The sequence below is a fragment of the Salmo salar genome, chromosome ssa06, assembly GCF_905237065.1.
Source record: "Salmo salar chromosome ssa06, Ssal_v3.1, whole genome shotgun sequence".
In the NCBI taxonomy this organism is placed as follows: domain Eukaryota; kingdom Metazoa; phylum Chordata; class Actinopteri; order Salmoniformes; family Salmonidae; genus Salmo; species Salmo salar.
This window is the reverse complement of record NC_059447.1, coordinates 5424636-5438154: the sequence shown is the minus strand read 5'-3', so window position 1 is coordinate 5438154 and position 13519 is coordinate 5424636. Positions and strand designations below refer to the sequence as shown.

Sequence of the window (13519 nt, the reverse complement as noted above, 5' to 3'; positions counted from 1 at the left end):
CAGAGAGAGAGTGTTAGCTTGCTATATATGTTTCTCTGGTTGTTCGAGAGAGAGAGTGTTAGCTTGCTATATATGTTTCTCTGGTTGTTCAGGAGAGAGAGAGTGTTAGCTTGCTATATATGTTTCTCTGGTTGTTCAGAGAGAGAGAGTGTTAGCTTGCTATATATGTTTCTCTGGTTGTTCAGAGAGAGAGAGTGTTAGCTTGCTATATATGTTTCTCTGGTTGTTCAGAGAGAGAGAGTGTTAGCTTGCTATATATGTTTCTCTGGTTGTTCAGAGAGAGAGAGTGTTAGCTTGCTATATATGTTTCTCTGGTTGTTCAGAGAGAGAGAGTGTTAGCTTGCTATATATGTTTCTCTGGTTGTTCAGAGAGAGAGAGAGTGTTAGCTTGCTATATATGTTTCTCTGGTTGTTCAGAGAGAGAGAGTGTTAGCTTGCTATATATGTTTCTCTGGTTGTTCAGAGAGAGAGAGAGAGTGTTAGCTTGCTATATATGTTTCTCTGGTTGTTCAGAGAGAGAGTGTTAGCTTGCTATATATGTTTCTCTGGTTGTTCAGAGAGAGAGAGTGTTAGCTTGCTATATATGTTTCTCTGGTTGTTCGAGAGAGAGAGAGTGTTAGCTTGCTATATATGTTTCTCTGGTTGTTCGAGAGAGAGAGAGTGTTAGCTTGCTATATATGTTTCTCTGGTTGTTCAAGAGAGAGAGAGTGTTAGCTTGCTATATATGTTTCTCTGGTTGTTCAGAGAGAGAGAGTGTTAGCTTGCTATATATGTTTCTCTGGTTGTTCAGAGAGAGAGAGTGTTAGCTTGCTATATATGTTTCTCTGGTTGTTCAGAGAGAGAGAGTGTTAGCTTGCTATATATGTTTCTCTGGTTGTTCAGAGAGAGAGAGTGTTAGCTTGCTATATATGTTTCTCTGGTTGTTCAGAGAGAGAGAGTGTTAGCTTGCTATATATGTTTCTCTGGTTGTTCAGAGAGAGAGAGTGTTAGCTTGCTATATATGTTTCTCTGGTTGTTCAGAGAGAGAGAGAGTGTTAGCTTGCTATATATGTTTCTCTGGTTGTTCAGAGAGAGAGAGTGTTAGCTTGCTATATATGTTTCTCTGGTTGTTCAGAGAGAGAGAGTGTTAGCTTGCTATATATGTTTCTCTGGTTGTTCAGAGAGAGAGAGTGTTAGCTTGCTATATATGTTTCTCTGGTTGTTCAGAGAGAGAGAGTGTTAGCTTGCTATATATGTTTCTCTGGTTGTTCAGAGAGAGAGAGTGTTAGCTTGCTATATATGTTTCTCTGGTTGTTCAGAGAGAGAGAGAGTGTTAGCTTGCTATATATGTTTCTCTGGTTGTTCAGAGAGAGAGAGTGTTAGCTTGCTATATATGTTTCTCTGGTTGTTCAGAGAGAGAGAGTGTTAGCTTGCTATATATGTTTCTCTGGTTGTTCAGAGAGAGAGAGTGTTAGCTTGCTATATATGTTTCTCTGGTTGTTCAGAGAGAGAGAGTGTTAGCTTGCTATATATGTTTCTCTGGTTGTTCAGAGAGAGAGAGTGTTAGCTTGCTATATATGTTTCTCTGGTTGTTCAGAGAGAGAGAGTGTTAGCTTGCTATATATGTTTCTCTGGTTGTTCAGAGAGAGAGAGTGTTAGCTTGCTATATATGTTTCTCTGGTTGTTCAGAGAGAGAGAGTGTTAGCTTGCTATATATGTTTCTCTGGTTGTTCAGAGAGAGAGAGTGTTAGCTTGCTATATATGTTTCTCTGGTTGTTCAGAGAGAGAGAGTGTTAGCTTGCTATATATGTTTCTCTGGTTGTTCGAGAGAGAGAGTGTTAGCTTGCTATATATGTTTCTCTGGTTGTTCAGAGAGAGAGAGTGTTAGCTTGCTATATATGTTTCTCTGGTTGTTCAGAGAGAGAGAGTGTTAGCTTGCTATATATGTTTCTCTGGTTGTTCAGAGAGAGAGAGTGTTAGCTTGCTATATATGTTTCTCTGGTTGTTCAAGAGAGAGAGAGTGTTAGCTTGCTATATATGTTTCTCTGGTTGTTCAGAGAGAGAGAGTGTTAGCTTGCTATATATGTTTCTCTGGTTGTTCAGAGAGAGAGAGTGTTAGCTTGCTATATATGTTTCTCTGGTTGTTCAGAGAGAGAGAGTGTTAGCTTGCTATATATGTTTCTCTGGTTGTTCAGAGAGAGAGAGTGTTAGCTTGCTATATATGTTTCTCTGGTTGTTCAGAGAGAGAGAGTGTTAGCTTGCTATATATGTTTCTCTGGTTGTTCAGAGAGAGAGAGTGTTAGCTTGCTATATATGTTTCTCTGGTTGTTCGAGAGAGAGAGAGTGTTAGCTTGCTATATATGTTTCTCTGGTTGTTCGAGAGAGAGAGTGTTAGCTTGCTATATATGTTTCTCTGGTTGTTCAGAGAGAGAGAGTGTTAGCTTGCTATATATGTTTCTCTGGTTGTTCAGAGAGAGAGAGTGTTAGCTTGCTATATATGTTTCTCTGGTTGTTCAGAGAGAGAGAGTGTTAGCTTGCTATATATGTTTCTCTGGTTGTTCAGAGAGAGAGAGTGTTAGCTTGCTATATATGTTTCTCTGGTTGTTCAGAGAGAGAGAGTGTTAGCTTGCTATATATGTTTCTCTGGTTGTTCAGAGAGAGAGTGTTAGCTTGCTATATATGTTTCTCTGGTTGTTCAGAGAGAGAGAGTGTTAGCTTGCTATATATGTTTCTCTGGTTGTTCAGAGAGAGAGAGTGTTAGCTTGCTATATATGTTTCTCTGGTTGTTCAGAGAGAGAGAGTGTTAGCTTGCTATATATGTTTCTCTGGTTGTTCAGAGAGAGAGAGTGTTAGCTTGCTATATATGTTTCTCTGGTTGTTCAGAGAGAGAGAGTGTTAGCTTGCTATATATGTTTCTCTGGTTGTTCAGAGAGAGAGAGTGTTAGCTTGCTATATATGTTTCTCTGGTTGTTCAGAGAGAGAGAGTGTTAGCTTGCTATATATGTTTCTCTGGTTGTTCAGAGAGAGAGAGTGTTAGCTTGCTATATATGTTTCTCTGGTTGTTCAGAGAGAGAGAGTGTTAGCTTGCTATATATGTTTCTCTGGTTGTTCAGAGAGAGAGAGTGTTAGCTTGCTATATATGTTTCTCTGGTTGTTCAGAGAGAGAGAGTGTTAGCTTGCTATATATGTTTCTCTGGTTGTTCAGAGAGAGAGAGTGTTAGCTTGCTATATATGTTTCTCTGGTTGTTCAGAGAGAGAGTGTTAGCTTGCTATATATGTTTCTCTGGTTGTTCAGAGAGAGAGAGTGTTAGCTTGCTATATATGTTTCTCTGGTTGTTCAGAGAGAGAGAGTGTTAGCTTGCTATATATGTTTCTCTGGTTGTTCAGAGAGAGAGAGTGTTAGCTTGCTATATATGTTTCTCTGGTTGTTCAGAGAGAGAGAGTGTTAGCTTGCTATATATGTTTCTCTGGTTGTTCAGAGAGAGAGAGTGTTAGCTTGCTATATATGTTTCTCTGGTTGTTCAGAGAGAGAGAGAGTGTTAGCTTGCTATATATGTTTCTCTGGTTGTTCAGAGAGAGAGAGTGTTAGCTTGCTATATATGTTTCTCTGGTTGTTCAGAGAGAGAGAGTGTTAGCTTGCTATATATGTTTCTCTGGTTGTTCAGAGAGAGAGAGTGTTAGCTTGCTATATATGTTTCTCTGGTTGTTCAGAGAGAGAGAGAGTGTTAGCTTGCTATATATGTTTCTCTGGTTGTTCAGAGAGAGAGAGTGTTAGCTTGCTATATATGTTTCTCTGGTTGTTCAGAGAGAGAGAGTGTTAGCTTGCTATATATGTTTCTCTGGTTGTTCAGAGAGAGAGAGTGTTAGCTTGCTATATATGTTTCTCTGGTTGTTCGAGAGAGAGAGTGTTAGCTTGCTATATATGTTTCTCTGGTTGTTCAGAGAGAGAGAGAGTGTTAGCTTGCTATATATGTTTCTCTGGTTGTTCAGAGAGAGAGAGTGTTAGCTTGCTATATATGTTTCTCTGGTTGTTCAGAGAGAGAGAGTGTTAGCTTGCTATATATGTTTCTCTGGTTGTTCAGAGAGAGAGAGTGTTAGCTTGCTATATATGTTTCTCTGGTTGTTCAGAGAGAGAGTGTTAGCTTGCTATATATGTTTCTCTGGTTGTTCAGAGAGAGAGAGAGTGTTAGCTTGCTATATATGTTTCTCTGGTTGTTCAGAGAGAGAGAGTGTTAGCTTGCTATATATGTTTCTCTGGTTGTTCAGAGAGAGAGAGTGTTAGCTTGCTATATATGTTTCTCTGGTTGTTCAGAGAGAGAGAGAGTGTTAGCTTGCTATATATGTTTCTCTGGTTGTTCAGAGAGAGAGAGTGTTAGCTTGCTATATATGTTTCTCTGGTTGTTCAGAGAGAGAGAGTGTTAGCTTGCTATATATGTTTCTCTGGTTGTTCGAGAGAGAGAGAGTGTTAGCTTGCTATATATGTTTCTCTGGTTGTTCAGAGAGAGAGTGTTAGCTTGCTATATATGTTTCTCTGGTTGTTCAGAGAGAGAGAGTGTTAGCTTGCTATATATGTTTCTCTGGTTGTTCAGAGAGAGAGAGTGTTAGCTTGCTATATATGTTTCTCTGGTTGTTCAGAGAGAGAGAGTGTTAGCTTGCTATATATGTTTCTCTGGTTGTTCAGAGAGAGAGAGAGTGTTAGCTTGCTATATATGTTTCTCTGGTTGTTCAGAGAGAGAGAGTGTTAGCTTGCTATATATGTTTCTCTGGTTGTTCAGAGAGAGAGAGTGTTAGCTTGCTATATATGTTTCTCTGGTTGTTCAGAGAGAGAGAGTGTTAGCTTGCTATATATGTTTCTCTGGTTGTTCAGAGAGAGAGAGTGTTAGCTTGCTATATATGTTTCTCTGGTTGTTCAGAGAGAGAGAGTGTTAGCTTGCTATATATGTTTCTCTGGTTGTTCAGAGAGAGAGAGTGTTAGCTTGCTATATATGTTTCTCTGGTTGTTCAGAGAGAGAGAGTGTTAGCTTGCTATATATGTTTCTCTGGTTGTTCAGAGAGAGAGAGTGTTAGCTTGCTATATATGTTTCTCTGGTTGTTCAGAGAGAGAGTGTTAGCTTGCTATATATGTTTCTCTGGTTGTTCAGAGAGAGAGAGTGTTAGCTTGCTATATATGTTTCTCTGGTTGTTCAGAGAGAGAGAGTGTTAGCTTGCTATATATGTTTCTCTGGTTGTTCAGAGAGAGAGTGTTAGCTTGCTATATATGTTTCTCTGGTTGTTCAGAGAGAGAGAGTGTTAGCTTGCTATATATGTTTCTCTGGTTGTTCGAGAGAGAGAGTGTTAGCTTGCTATATATGTTTCTCTGGTTGTTCGAGAGAGAGAGTGTTAGCTTGCTATATATGTTTCTCTGGTTGTTCAGAGAGAGAGAGTGTTAGCTTGCTATATATGTTTCTCTGGTTGTTCAGAGAGAGAGAGTGTTAGCTTGCTATATATGTTTCTCTGGTTGTTCAGAGAGAGAGAGTGTTAGCTTGCTATATATGTTTCTCTGGTTGTTCAGAGAGAGAGAGTGTTAGCTTGCTATATATGTTTCTCTGGTTGTTCAGAGAGAGAGAGTGTTAGCTTGCTATATATGTTTCTCTGGTTGTTCAGAGAGAGAGAGTGTTAGCTTGCTATATATGTTTCTCTGGTTGTTCAGAGAGAGAGTGTTAGCTTGCTATATATGTTTCTCTGGTTGTTCAGAGAGAGAGAGTGTTAGCTTGCTATATATGTTTCTCTGGTTGTTCAAGAGAGAGAGAGTGTTAGCTTGCTATATATGTTTCTCTGGTTGTTCAGAGAGAGAGTGTTAGCTTGCTATATATGTTTCTCTGGTTGTTCAGAGAGAGAGAGTGTTAGCTTGCTATATATGTTTCTCTGGTTGTTCAGAGAGAGAGAGTGTTAGCTTGCTATATATGTTTCTCTGGTTGTTCAGAGAGAGAGAGTGTTAGCTTGCTATATATGTTTCTCTGGTTGTTCAGAGAGAGAGAGTGTTAGCTTGCTATATATGTTTCTCTGGTTGTTCAGAGAGAGAGAGTGTTAGCTTGCTATATATGTTTCTCTGGTTGTTCAGAGAGAGAGAGTGTTAGCTTGCTATATATGTTTCTCTGGTTGTTCAGAGAGAGAGAGTGTTAGCTTGCTATATATGTTTCTCTGGTTGTTCAGAGAGAGAGAGTGTTAGCTTGCTATATATGTTTCTCTGGTTGTTCAGAGAGAGAGAGTGTTAGCTTGCTATATATGTTTCTCTGGTTGTTCAGAGAGAGAGTGTTAGCTTGCTATATATGTTTCTCTGGTTGTTCAGAGAGAGAGAGTGTTAGCTTGCTATATATGTTTCTCTGGTTGTTCAGAGAGAGAGAGTGTTAGCTTGCTATATATGTTTCTCTGGTTGTTCAGAGAGAGAGAGTGTTAGCTTGCTATATATGTTTCTCTGGTTGTTCAGAGAGAGAGTGTTAGCTTGCTATATATGTTTCTCTGGTTGTTCAGAGAGAGAGAGTGTTAGCTTGCTATATATGTTTCTCTGGTTGTTCAGAGAGAGAGAGTGTTAGCTTGCTATATATGTTTCTCTGGTTGTTCAGAGAGAGAGAGTGTTAGCTTGCTATATATGTTTCTCTGGTTGTTCAGAGAGAGAGAGTGTTAGCTTGCTATATATGTTTCTCTGGTTGTTCAGAGAGAGAGAGTGTTAGCTTGCTATATATGTTTCTCTGGTTGTTCAGGAGAGAGAGTGTTAGCTTGCTATATATGTTTCTCTGGTTGTTCAGAGAGAGAGAGTGTTAGCTTGCTATATATGTTTCTCTGGTTGTTCAGAGAGAGAGAGAGTGTTAGCTTGCTATATATGTTTCTCTGGTTGTTCAGAGAGAGAGTGTTAGCTTGCTATATATGTTTCTCTGGTTGTTCAGAGAGAGAGAGAGTGTTAGCTTGCTATATATGTTTCTCTGGTTGTTCAGAGAGAGAGAGTGTTAGCTTGCTATATATGTTTCTCTGGTTGTTCAGAGAGAGAGAGTGTTAGCTTGCTATATATGTTTCTCTGGTTGTTCAGAGAGAGAGAGTGTGTTAGCTTGCTATATATGTTTCTCTGGTTGTTCAGAGAGAGAGAGTGTTAGCTTGCTATATATGTTTCTCTGGTTGTTCAGAGAGAGAGAGTGTTAGCTTGCTATATATGTTTCTCTGGTTGTTCAGAGAGAGAGAGAGTGTTAGCTTGCTATATATGTTTCTCTGGTTGTTCAGAGAGAGAGAGTGTTAGCTTGCTATATATGTTTCTCTGGTTGTTCAGAGAGAGAGAGAGTGTTAGCTTGCTATATATGTTTCTCTGGTTGTTCAGAGAGAGAGTGTTAGCTTGCTATATATGTTTCTCTGGTTGTTCAGAGAGAGAGAGAGAGTGTTAGCTTGCTATATATGTTTCTCTGGTTGTTCAGAGAGAGAGAGTGTTAGCTTGCTATATATGTTTCTCTGGTTGTTCAGAGAGAGAGAGAGTGTTAGCTTGCTATATATGTTTCTCTGGTTGTTCAGAGAGAGAGAGAGTGTTAGCTTGCTATATATGTTTCTCTGGTTGTTCAGAGAGAGAGAGAGTGTTAGCTTGCTATATATGTTTCTCTGGTTGTTCAGAGAGAGAGAGTGTTAGCTTGCTATATATGTTTCTCTGGTTGTTCAGAGAGAGAGAGTGTTAGCTTGCTATATATGTTTCTCTGGTTGTTCAGAGAGAGAGAGAGTGTTAGCTTGCTATATATGTTTCTCTGGTTGTTCAGAGAGAGAGAGAGTGTTAGCTTGCTATATATGTTTCTCTGGTTGTTCAGAGAGAGAGAGAGAGTGTTAGCTTGCTATATATGTTTCTCTGGTTGTTCAGAGAGAGAGAGAGTGTTAGCTTGCTATATATGTTTCTCTGGTTGTTCAGAGAGAGAGAGTGTTAGCTTGCTATATATGTTTCTCTGGTTGTTCAGAGAGAGAGAGTGTTAGCTTGCTATATATGTTTCTCTGGTTGTTCAGAGAGAGAGAGTGTTAGCTTGCTATATATGTTTCTCTGGTTGTTCAGAGAGAGAGAGTGTTAGCTTGCTATATATGTTTCTCTGGTTGTTCAGAGAGAGAGAGTGTTAGCTTGCTATATATGTTTCTCTGGTTGTTCAGAGAGAGAGTGTTAGCTTGCTATATATGTTTCTCTGGTTGTTCAGAGAGAGAGAGTGTTAGCTTGCTATATATGTTTCTCTGGTTGTTCAGAGAGAGAGTGTTAGCTTGCTATATATGTTTCTCTGGTTGTTCAGAGAGAGAGTGTTAGCTTGCTATATATGTTTCTCTGGTTGTTCAGAGAGAGAGAGTGTTAGCTTGCTATATATGTTTCTCTGGTTGTTCAGAGAGAGAGAGTGTTAGCTTGCTATATATGTTTCTCTGGTTGTTCAGAGAGAGAGTGTTAGCTTGCTATATATGTTTCTCTGGTTGTTCAGAGAGAGAGTGTTAGCTTGCTATATATGTTTCTCTGGTTGTTCAGAGAGAGAGTGTTAGCTTGCTATATATGTTTCTCTGGTTGTTCAGAGAGAGAGAGAGTGTTAGCTTGCTATATATGTTTCTCTGGTTGTTCAGAGAGAGAGAGAGTGTTAGCTTGCTATATATGTTTCTCTGGTTGTTCAGAGAGTGTTATCTTGCTATATACACTACCGTTCAAAGGTTTGGGGTCACTTAGAAATGTCCTTGTTTTTGAAAGAAAAGATAATTTTTTGACCATTAAAATAACATAAAATTGATCAGAAAAACAGTGTAAATGTCAAATGAATGTTGTAAATGACTATTGTAGCTGGAAACGGCTTTATGGAATATCTACATATGGGTACAGAGGCCCATTATCAGCAACCATCACTCATATGTTCCAATGGCATGTTGTGTTAGCTAATCCGTGTTTATCATTTTAAAAGGCTAATTGATCATTAGAAAACCCTTTTGCAATTACATTAGCACATCTGAAAATTGTTGTCCTGATTAAAGAAGCAATAAAACTGGCCTTCTTTAGACTAGTTGAGTATCTGGAGCATCAGCATTTGAGGGTTCGATTACAGGCTCAAAATGGACAGAAACAAAGAACTTTCTTCTGAAACTTGTCAGTCTAGCTATTTACATGCGAGAAATTGACAAGAAACTGAAGATCTCGTACAACGCTGTGTACTACTCCCTTCACAGAACAGCGCAAACTGGCTCTAACCAGAATAGAAAGAGGAGTGGGAGGCTCCGGTGCACAACTGAGCAAGAGGACAAGTACATTAGAGTGTCTAGTTTGAGAAACAGACGCCTCACAAGTCCTCAACTGGCAGCTTCATTAAATAGTACCCACAAAACACCAGTCTCAACGTCAACAGTGCAAAGGCGACTCCGGGATGCTGGTCTTATCTCATTGTAAGAACCGCTGAAACAGGCAGACACAGATAACACAGATAACACAGACACATGCAGAAGAACATGGACACATACACACACCACCACCCCCATCCCAGACTCTCCCTATAGAAACACACACACACACAGGCCCCCCCTGGACTCACGGTTTTGGCTCTGTTGAGGTGGGTCATGCATATGTAGCCCCGGTCATGGCTTTTGAGGTACAGGAAATAGATTGGGGCACAGACCCAGAGGTAGAGACAGGGGACCCATACCAGCACTGTGCTCTGAAAGCACTGGGTCAGATCTGGGTTTCCCACGTGCCACGTACGGTTCCAATCCTGGGGGGGGGAGGATTAAATGACAGATGACTGAGAGACACAACAGCTCATTCAACATAGTTTTGATAAGGACATGGTGACCTAAGCAGAAAGAGACTGGCACCCAGACAGGGCAGGCTAACAAATGACACCCTATGGGACCTGGGCAACTGCAGTGCACTATACAGGGAATAGGGAACCATTTGGGGTCAAACGTAGTGCACTATATAGGGAATAGGGAACCATTTGGGGTCAAACGTAGTGCACTATATCGGGAATAGGGTTCCATTTGGGGTCCAAAGTAATGCTGTATATAGGGAATAGGGAACCATTTGGGGTCAAAAGTAGTGCACTATACAGGGAACAGGGTGCCATTGGGGGTCAAAAGTAGTGCACTATATAGGGAATAGTGTGCCTTATTGGACACAACCTCAGACTGCTGTGTTCAGATAGTGAATTATGACAAGGCCTAATGTTAGTAGAGCTACAGAGACTAATTCATTCATACAAAACTACACTCTGTGTGTGTGTGTGTGTGTGTGTGTGTGTGTGTGTGTGTGTGTGTGTGTGTGTGTGTGTGTGTGTGACCACAGCGTCTGTTCTTCATCTCAGTGAATGAGGTGTTTCTAATAAAGCCCACATAAACATTCCTGCCTTGGCACAAAGGAGGGAACTGGAGGCAGGGTGCCAGGCCTGCCACACACAGACACAACTTCCTCTCTCGTTCCTTTACTAAAGTCTATCGCTTTTGGCTGTATTGTTTGATAACACTTTACCAAAATCCTGAGTTCATAAGGCGTTTATAACACTGATACAACACTGTCATATCACAACAGACACAACACTGAGACAACACTGTCACAACACAACACTGAGACAACACTGTCACAACACAACACTGAGACAACACTGAGACAGCACTTTCACAACACTGTCAGCACAACACTGAGACAAAACTGTCACGAGACAACACTGAAACACCGTCACGAGACAATACTGTCACAACACTACACTGAGACAACGCAATCACGAGACAACACTGTCACAACACTGTCACAACACTGTCGCGAGACAACACGATCACGAGACAACACTGTCACGACACTGTCACGAGACAACACTGACACAACACTGTCACAACATGTTATGACAGCTGTTTTTACCTGAATCCTGAGTCATACTGTGTATGTGTTCAATAACCCTACTGTTTAATCAGTCTGACCATGGCTACTAAAGGACAAGCAACTCCAAGGTACTCATGACCAGTGACCAGTTCAGTGATTTTGGAAAGCACTTGTCTCAATACCCTTTGGCTTCAAGACAAGCCCTCTTACCCCTTTGGAATTTGTTTGGTTCAATAACTGAGCCAGTGAATAGACAACAAAGCCCTGTAGAATATAGAAGTGTACAATCACACTACCAGGTCTCTCATAACAGGTTCCAAAGGGTTGTGGGACTGGGTGATGAGATTGCATGTTATCATAACTCAGGAAGCCATAGACCTTACTGACAAAATGCATGTTATTAGGCCTAACAGTCTCTGAAATCCCATACCTAGAACAACAGCTGGAACATTGTGGAAGGCAAGGCAACCCATCTGCTTAGCGAGACTAGGCCTAACACTAATTAGACCTACACCCTGTTATTAACATTTGGGCAAATGGACCTCTAACACTTGTAGCTAAATTCCTTAGGTCATGCTGAGCAAAGCCCTATCTAGCCAGCCCAGCTGACAGATTACTTATTAGGCAATATAGATAGATTCTATCTGCATGACATAACATTATGTGTCACTTCAAATGTGTGTAACTCTTTTGTGCTCCCGAGTGGGGCAGCAGTCTAAGGCACTGCATCTCAGTGCTAAAGGCGTCACTACAGACCCTGGTTTGATCCCGGGCTGTATCATAACCGGCCGTGATTGGGAGACCCATAGGGCGGCGCACAATTGGCCCAGTATCGTTAGGGTTTGGCCGGGGGGAGGCCGTCATTGTAAATAGAGGTTGTTCTTAACTGACTTGCCTAGTTAATCTTCTAGTTCAGTGTCATAACAAGTTTGGTTGGATTCCACACATACTACATGATTTGACAATAGGTTTCTAGTTAGTTTTTGGGGGGTTCTATCTAGCTAATGTAATAATAATGTCCTCTCTATGTTGCTGCTACTCGTAGTGGATGGTGTGTACAGGTTTTAACAAACAAAGTCATCTTGCAACAGCTGATAGACTTGCTGTAGCATTCACAAGCGTTCTTGTGTTGTGGACCTTGCTAGCAAGAGAGGCTTGCCATCATACCTGGGTGTTATGTCATGAAAGTTACCTAGCGAACATTTAATCGAAACACTTTGCTCCATCATCAACAAAGCAGAGGTAGTGTGAGACTCGAATGAAGTTGTTAGAATAGTGAGTTTTAGCTAGCAGGTTAGCTAACATAATAGGAATCAATGGTGTTTAATCACTGAAAGCTGTTAAGCTAGCTAGACACAACTTCACAATAAAACGATGGTCGGCTTTTATTGACAGTGATATACCTTTTTTAATACACTACCACTTTATTTCAACCTCTATTTCACACATTATTAATAAAATTAAGCTTAGCTAGTTAGCTCAAGTCAACACATTCCAACCGGCATAACGACGGCCTTGCTAACTAACCTAGCTAGCTACTGTTAGCTAACGCTAGTGTTACCAAAGACAGTACAGTAACGTTGTAATATTACCAAGCTTAGTTCAGGCAGACACCGTCATTACAAGCAAAGCCGCTGATAGCAAGCTGGAAAACAACTGTTGGCGTCAACATTGTAAAGCAGCTAAAGACAGCGAGTTGGCTAGCTCGGTCGGAACAGTGGAACTTACCCAAAACGGGTCGGAACCGTCCGCACTGCAGAACTTGTCCAAACCCATTCGCGGTTGTTCAAGTTCTCCTCTGATAATTTGGGTTAACAGCGCGACCGCTTTGCTTTGGTTTCATAAGCGCACTTCTGTTGGCGCTCCTGTAAACAAGATAGAAGGTTACCGCTAGGGGACGCTATAACTCAATCCGTAACAGTGCGTTAAGCTGGTGTGTGTGAGTGTGTGTGTGTGTGTGTGTGTGTGTGTCTGTGACAGTGCGCTTAGCTGTATGTATGTATGTATGTATGTATGTATGTATGTATGTATGTATGTATGTATGTATGTATGTATGTGTGTGTGTGTGTGTGTGTGTATGTATGTATGTATGTATGTATGTATGTATGTATGTATGTATGTATGTATGTATGTATGTATGTATGTATGTGTCACTTGTTATTTTACTCTGAGGGGGGCCACCGCTGGTGTGCATGCAGGTCTATTTAAAACCTCTAGAATAACATGCCAATAGCACACTTTTCCCAATGGGCACTGGTCAAAAGTAGTGCACTATATAGGGAATAAGGTGTCTTTTTTCATTTCAGAAAGGAGTGTAAAAACAGGGCCCTCAGAAAGTATTCACACCCCTTGACTTTATCCATATTATTTTGTGTTACAGCATGAATTCAAAATGGATTGTGTCACTGATCTACACACAGTATCCCATAATGGAATTATGATTGGATACATTTTTACAAAATAATAAAACATGAAAAGCTGGTCTTGAATCAATACGTATTCAACTCCTTTGTTATGGCAGCCTAAATAAGTTCAGGAGTAGCAATGTGCTTAACAAGTCACATAATAAGTTGCATGGACTCACTCTGACTGCAATAACAGTGTTTAAGATCATTTTTAAATGACTACCCCATCTCTTTACTCCACACATACAATTATCTGTAAGGTCCCTCAGTTGAGCAGTGAATTTCAAGCACAGATTCAACCACAAAGAAG

General features: G+C 40.5%; 1 protein-coding gene across 1 annotated transcript in view; it reads right to left on the bottom strand.

The window, feature by feature from the left end:
* Positions 1 to 12688, bottom strand: part of LOC106606184 (multidrug resistance-associated protein 1) — a 101202-nt gene extending 88514 nt beyond the window's left edge. Inside the window, exons 1-2 of the mRNA XM_045719635.1 lie at positions 12533 to 12688; positions 9525 to 9701 (exon numbers count right to left, since the gene is read on the bottom strand). Coding sequence (XP_045575591.1) covers positions 9525 to 9701; positions 12533 to 12580 — 225 coding nt within the window. The 5' untranslated portion in view covers positions 12581 to 12688. The remainder of the gene's footprint in view (positions 1 to 9524; positions 9702 to 12532) is intronic.
* Between the last annotated feature and the right edge of the window lie 831 nt (positions 12689 to 13519).